General features: G+C 50.3%; 1 protein-coding gene across 2 annotated transcripts in view; it reads left to right on the top strand.

The window, feature by feature from the left end:
* Positions 1-4797: 4797 nt before the first annotated feature.
* Positions 4798-7048, top strand: part of MYO18A (myosin XVIIIA) — a 171847-nt gene continuing 169596 nt past the window's right edge. For both annotated transcript variants that reach the window (XM_056865417.1, XM_056865416.1), the window contains exon 1: positions 4798-5818. In XM_056865417.1, the coding sequence (XP_056721395.1) occupies positions 4811-5818 (1008 nt within the window). In that variant the 5' untranslated portion in view covers positions 4798-4810. The remainder of the gene's footprint in view (positions 5819-7048) is intronic.

Here is a 7048-nt window from a genome sequence, read left to right as displayed (position 1 = left end):
CCCATAAATTGCAGGAGTGTCAAAACACTTCTGCTTGACTTCTACCAAGAGCATATTAGTCCTTTTTTGTTCAGTCGACATTGGTTGCCAGTGGGTTTCCAGGACCGCTTGAAAAGTACTGGCCACAATCTCTCGGGCCCTAAACTGTCAGGGACCACTCCTCCTCTCGCAAAGATCTGTCTTGGCACCAAGGAAACTACAGTCGCCCAGTTGCTGGCCGCAGGGATCACATGCCTCTTTTATGATCGCACTGGCTGTGATAAAAGGAAGTATTTCTTCACACAGTGCATAGTTTAATTGTGGAACTCCCTGCCCCAGGATGTGGTGATGGCTGCCAACTTGGAAGGCTTTAAGAGGGGAGTGGAATTGTTTATGGAGGAGAGGGCTATCCATGGCTACTAGTCAAAATGGATGCTAGACATGATGCATACCTATTCTCTCCAGGATCAGAGGAGCATGCCTATTCTATTAGGTGCTTTGGAACACAGGTAGGATAATGCTGCTGCAGTCACCTTGTTTGTGGGCTGCCTAGAGGCACCTGGTTGGCCACTGTGTGAACAGACGGCTGGACTTGATGGGTCTTGGTCTGATCCAGCAGGGCCTTTCTTATATTCTTATGATTGGTTGTTGGCCTTTAATGTCTGTCATGACCTGAGGGCTACATACCGTACCTCAAGGGCTGTCCCTGTGAGCCCCGGAGGCAACTCCACTCTGTACAGCAATGCCTTCTAGAGGTTCCTGCCCCTGCAAGACTGCAATTGAGGACTGAATTGAGGACTGTCTGTCATGGGGTTTGGGTTCCCCCCCCCCTTCTTTTCTTGAGTGACTTCGCTTATAATCATGCCGCATAGAAGGTTTTTTTTTCTGCTTAAGCGCTATAGTGACTACTTCACAGTAACTAAGAACTCCCAGAAGTTAACTGATCTTCTGCAAACACCTTCCCCACCGGGAGGACAGAAAGGAGATGTTGCTCTGTGCGTTTGCTGAAACTGAACAAAAAAACAACCCCAGATTTGGTTTTGCTTTCACTTGTAGGGTTGCCAGGTCCCTCTTCGCCACTGGCAGGAGGTTTTTGGGGCGGAGTCTGAGGAGGGCGGGGTTTGGGGAGGGGAGGGACTCCAATGCCATAGAGTCCAATTGCCAAAGCGGCCATTTTCTCCAGGTGAACTGATCTCTATCGGCTGGAGATGAGTTGTAAATAGTGGGAGATCTCCGGCTTCTACCTGGAGGTTGGCAGCCCTAGACATAGTGCTGGATTAGGCATTTGGGTATGATCCAGCAGGGCATTGTTTCATTGTTATGCAATGGCGGGGGTTCCCATCCTTTTTGAGCCTGCGGGCATCTTTGGAATCCTGACAGACCATGGTGAGCGTGACCACAAAATGGCCGTCACAGAATGGCTTCCAAAGGAGGTGTAGCCAACCACAAAATGGCTGCCAAAGCTTAACTTCAGTCGGACATTTGAAAACTCTTGTGCTGTGTCGGCAGCTTCTGCCAAAGTAATGTTTTTAAAAATATGCACAGCCAATGAGAAGCCTTGCTGGACCAAAGTCCCACCCGGCCCCATCCACTTTCTAAAACAGTTGGCGGGCACCCCGTTCGGGACCCCTGTGCTATGGGTCCTTGGTGGTGTGTAAGAGGTCCCAGTTTATAAACAGCTGAGGCTTAGTGGTAGAGCATCTGCTTGGCATGCAGAAGGTCCCAGGTTCAATCCCTGGCATCTCCAGTTAAAGGCAAGTAGGTGATGTGAAAGATCCCTGCCTGAGAGCTGCTGCCGGTCTGAGTAGGTAATACTGACTTCGATGGACCAAAGGTCTGAATATGCAGCTTTGTTTTAGGGAGGGGCCGTGGCTCAGTGGTAGAGCATCTGCTTGGCATGCAGAAGGTCCCAGGTTCAATCCCCGGCATATCCCAGTTAAAGGGACTAGGCAAGTGGGTGATGTGAAAGACCTCTGCCTGAGTCCCTGGACAGCCGCTGCCGGTCTGAGTAGACAATACTGACTTCGATGGACCAAAGGTCTGAATATGCAACTTCGTTTTAGGGAGGGGCCGTGGCTCAGTGGTAGAGCATCTGCTTGGCATGCAGAAGGTCCCAGGTTCAATCCCCGGCATCTCCAGTTAAAGGGACTAGGCAAGTGGGTGATGTGAACGACCTCTGCCTGAGTCCCTGGACAGCCGCTGCCTGTCTGAGTAGACAATACTGACTTTGATGGACCAAGGGGCTGATTCAGTCGAAGGCAGCTTCATGTGTGTTCATGATTATTGTTTGAGTGCCATTGTAGCTTTAGGTATATCTGTATGAGGAATGCCAAAGAGCTGCCTCCTGTGGGCAGGGTGGTGAAAGTGTGTTAAGAGGGAAATTAATTAGCACAAATGGATGACAGGAGGCCAGAGGGAGGGCCGGGTGAGAGGGAACCTGTTTCAGACCCCCTGAGACTTTTTGTGCTGTTTTAATAACTCCTCTTTGGCCCTTAACCTGTCAGGGAGATGAAATCGTGTCCCGATTTCTGCCTACGGGGTGTTCCCGCAGACAAGGCTCCTCCCTGAGGCACTGCAGGCTTTTTGAAAGAGCTGCTGTTAAATTGTGGAACTCCCTGCCCCAGGATATGGTGATGGATACCAACTTGGAAGGCTTTAAGAGGGGAGTCAGCATGTTCATGGAGGAGAGGGCTATTCATGGCTATTAGTAAAAATCGATACTAGTCATGATGCATACCTGTTCTCTCCAGGATAGAGGAGCTTGCCTATTCTGTTAGGTGCTGTGGGACACAGGCAGGATAATGCTGCTGCGGTCGTCTTGCTTGTGGGCTTCCTAGAGGCACCTGGTCGGCCGCTGTGTGAACAGACTGCTGGACTTGATGGGCCTTGGTCTGATCCAGCAGGGCTTTTCTTATGTTCTTAAGATTCTGCTTGCAATTAAAACTACAGTGGCTAAAAAACGAGCAGCTTTTGGCAACGTCTCTCTGGGCCCTTGCCCTTTTCTCCGTGGTGCGGCTGGCTACGGGCACTCCTGAACTCGGAGGGGCAAAGAGCTGGGTTGCTCAGGCAATGCGAGGAATCCTCTGTTTCTCCTTGGTCTTAGGGAAGCCTCGTTTCTTTGAGCTGCCAAGTGCAGCTTGCTCAGAGCGAGGTCCCAAATCTACAAGTGCTCTCAGCTCATCTCGGACAGCTATTAATAAAGACACTGGGACCCTGGACGGTCCAAAATCACTTTGCTGCAGTGGCGTATTGGAACTGTGGCCTGGGCATTTTTTGGTACCATCTGGCGTGGGCACTTGGGCTGCGGCATTCAGCCCGGACAAACAAAGTTCGGCGCTCAGCTTAAATATAAAACTCTCCAGGCAGCCCTGGGCAAGTTGCTGCCTCTCTGCCACCGTGCAAAATGGCAGCAAAGATAAATGCCAATGCAAGCTCTTTGGAGGGGCGCATGGACCTTTGGACTGGGAGCTTAAAAAAAAAGTCAAAGATTTCCTACTGGGAGAGTGACTTCTTCCCCAGTGCCACACCACAAACTCCCTTCTCTTTGGGTGGACAGCACCAACACCCATTCCTGTATGGCAACCATCAACTGGTTGCCTCTGATACGGGGGGGGGGCGGGGCGGGGAATGCCCGTGAACAACCAATCAGGTTTTTTCTTCTGTGTCCCAAGGGACTTGGGTTGGTGGAACCGTAAAAACTGTGCCTGTGCTATTAACTTCGGTGGGTCTGTTTGCAGGGTTTGGATTAAATGAACCCAACCGTGTTTTTGTTTGTTCTGTCATTTAAGCTGTGGGGCTTAAATGAGGTGTGCGGAAAGAATCTCTCTATAGGAAATATACTTTATCCCCCAAATTAGAAATCTGGGTGGCACACATACACAAGCTTCGCTGATAAGTGAATGTTCCTGCTGCTCATTGCCAGCGGCCAGGGAAAGCGGTGCAGGATCAATACCCACTCTCGTATAGGTTTGTTCGTTTAGCCAGACTCGGAGCTTTTAAAACACAATTCTTGTGTTCTGATTGTGCCTGCAAAGGGGCTGGATCTGGCCAAATTTTGAGGTGGGGGCGGGTGAGGAAATTTGCTTTTGAGACAACTGGGATGACTGTTTTTCTGCCGGTTAATGCTGGGAAGTGTAAGTGGTTGTGTAGGGTTGTCAGATTATAAGCTTTGTCTTTTTAATATGGTTTGCTAGGCTTTTAATTAGCTGCTTGCTTGCTCACCTTTAATTAGCAAAAACTACCTGCAGATGACTGGGCAGGGAGGCTTTGTAAGTTGAACAGCCAGGTAGGTGGATCTTTCAAGCCACCAGCGTGCCACAAATGAGTGTTGTAGATGGGTGGCATTGATACTGCAGCTCCAGTGGTTCCATGGTGTGATGGTTAGCACTCTGGACTCTGATTCCAGCGATCCGAATTCAAATCTCGGTGGAACCGTCATCATCTTATTTGGAAGGGGCTGTGGCTCAGTGGTAGAGCATTTGCTCGGCATGCAGAAGGTCTCAGGTTTGATCCCCGGCATCTCCAGTTAAAGGGGCTAGGCAAGTGGCGATGTGAAAGGCCTCTACCTGTGACCCCGGAGAGCCGCTGCTGGTCTGAGTAGACAGTACTGACTTTGATGGACCAAGGGTCTGATTCAGTAGAAGGCAGCTTCATGTGTTCATATAATAGACTAATAGGATTTTTTGTGGGCTGTTTCCTCTTGTGAACTTGTTTGCGAGGCTGAGTTTTTCATGTTTTTGCGTTCTGTTGCAGAGACGCCGGTGGGATCAAGAAATTTGGGGCCACCGGCTGCTAACTCCTACCGGGACATCTCCCGAGAGACCCTTCCATCATGTTTAACTTGATAAAAAAGGACCGAGAGGGGTCCAGAAGGGACAAAAAGGACAAGAAGGAGAAAAAGGAGCGGATGTCAGCGGCCGAGCTGAAGAGCCTGGAGGAGATGAGCATGCGCAGGGGCTTTTTCAACATCAACCGGTCCTCCAAGAGGGATTCGAAGGCTCGGCTGGAGATCTCCAACCCCATCCCCATCAAGGTGGCCAGTGGCTCGGAACTGCATTTGACCGATATCGACTCAGACAGCAATCGGGGGAGTGTGATCCTGGATTCCGGGCACCTCAGCACGGCCAGCTCCAGCGACGACCTCAAAGTGGACGACACCACCTTCAAGGGGTCTGTGCTCCAGCGGGCTGCCAAGTTTGGCTCGCTGGCCAAGCAGAACTCCCAGATAATCGTCAAGAGGTTCTCTTTCTCACAGAAGAGCCGTGACGAAAGCACCTCGGAAACCTCCACGCCATCCGAACACTCGGCCGCCCCTTCCCCGCAGGTGGAGACGCGGACACTGGAGACTCAACTCGCCAAGCAGGGTGTGCCCCCAGGGCCTATGCGTCCCCCGTTTGTGTCTGCCTCCCGAGCCAGGTTGCCCGAGGTGGTCAGCAAGAGATTCCCAGCTGAGCTGAAGCTCCCTGCTGTGGTGCCCCCAGAGCCCCCGGTTCCCAGACAGCTGGAGCTGCAGCGGCGCAACACGGGCGACTTCGGCTTCTCGTTGCGCCGCACCACCATGTTGGACAGGACCGCGGACGGGCAGGTCTACAGGCGGGTGGTGCATTTCGCTGAGCCTGGGGCCGGCACCAAGGATCTGGCTCTAGGCTTGGTGCCAGGGGACCGATTGGTGGAGATCAACACCCGCAATGTGGAGAATAAGTCCCGGGATGAGATTGTGGAGATGATCCGGCAGTCGGGGGAGACGGTGCGTCTTAAAGTGCAACCTATCCTGGAGCTGAGCGAACTGAGTCGCTGCTGGCTGAGGAGTGGGGAGGGCCGTTGTCGAGCAGCCTTTGATGTGAGTATCAGCTTTACTTGTGAGCACAGTGGGTGGGGTGGCGATACATTGGTCTGTTTCTCTTTGCAGCTGGGCCAACAGACCTAAACTCACCTGGAGGTCCATTGTGTGTGGGGGTGTATGCTGGGCTCTGTTAGTGGACTCTATTTGTTCAAAGTTTGAATGTATGAAAAGAAAAGCTAAGGGGGAGGTGTGGCAACATAAATAAGGAACAAACCAAGACAGTGTCCAGAAACTGGGGGTGAGGCATGTGCAGATTTGCCCTCTACCACTGTGGAAAAACCTGGTCCCTGCTTTCTGACTCTGCCTTCAGGCTGCCTGTACAGCACAATCTGACTCCATCAATTGCTGTCTCCAGTATTAAACAAGCTCAAACGTGAAGCGGGAGGTTAGCTCTTTTGTCCTTATGGGTGTATGGAATGGGGTGACCAAAAGGTTGGGTGAAACAAGACCTAAATGAAACAATGGAAAATACTGATTATAGAGAGCTTATGCATATATTAAAAACAAGCCCGTGTGGCAGCAGATACAGGGCTGACAGTCTAAAACCACATGCCAAACGGGTTTTGGCCCTCAGGCCTTCTTCAGTGGTCTAATACGATATATTTTGCATGCATAAAATTTCAAGTACAAATATAATCATTTAGTGCCAGCCTGGGTATATATTATAAGATGTAATCCAAGTAAGAGTTGCTAAACTATATGTAGAAGTGTATAAGCACACATCTGATGAGTGTAGGTAAAATAATTCTTTCTGGATCGGGCTGGCATTACATTCAGAGTGTGCACTTCATTATCAAGCATGGGGACACATCCTGGTGGCGAGGCAGCCAATGTTTTTGCCCTCAGGATGCTGCATGAAATAGAGCTTCTATACCCCATTAGGGCAGTCGTGTTGGTGAACTGGAGGTTGGTTCCTAAAACCATGATTATTTGGATACCTCCTTCCACCCAGAATGGAGTACAGGTTGAGTATCTCTTATCCGGACATCTGATATCTGGACTGATCCGAAAACTGGACCTTTTGAGCCGGCGTGCAGTCCTTACTCACAGGCCTTCAGCAGTGCCACTGATGGTTCAGTGTCCACAAAATGATTAAAAATATTGTTTAAAATTACATTCAGGCCAAGTGTATAAAGTATATGTAAAACATATATAAAACATAAATGAATTTTGTGTTTAGACTTGGGTCCAATCCCCAAGATATCTCATTATGTATCTGGAAAATTC

Source organism: Euleptes europaea, chromosome 19 (genome assembly GCF_029931775.1).
Source record: "Euleptes europaea isolate rEulEur1 chromosome 19, rEulEur1.hap1, whole genome shotgun sequence".
In the NCBI taxonomy this organism is placed as follows: domain Eukaryota; kingdom Metazoa; phylum Chordata; class Lepidosauria; order Squamata; family Sphaerodactylidae; genus Euleptes; species Euleptes europaea.
The sequence above is the reverse complement of the archived record's forward strand: the minus strand, read 5'-3'. Positions and strand labels throughout refer to the sequence as shown.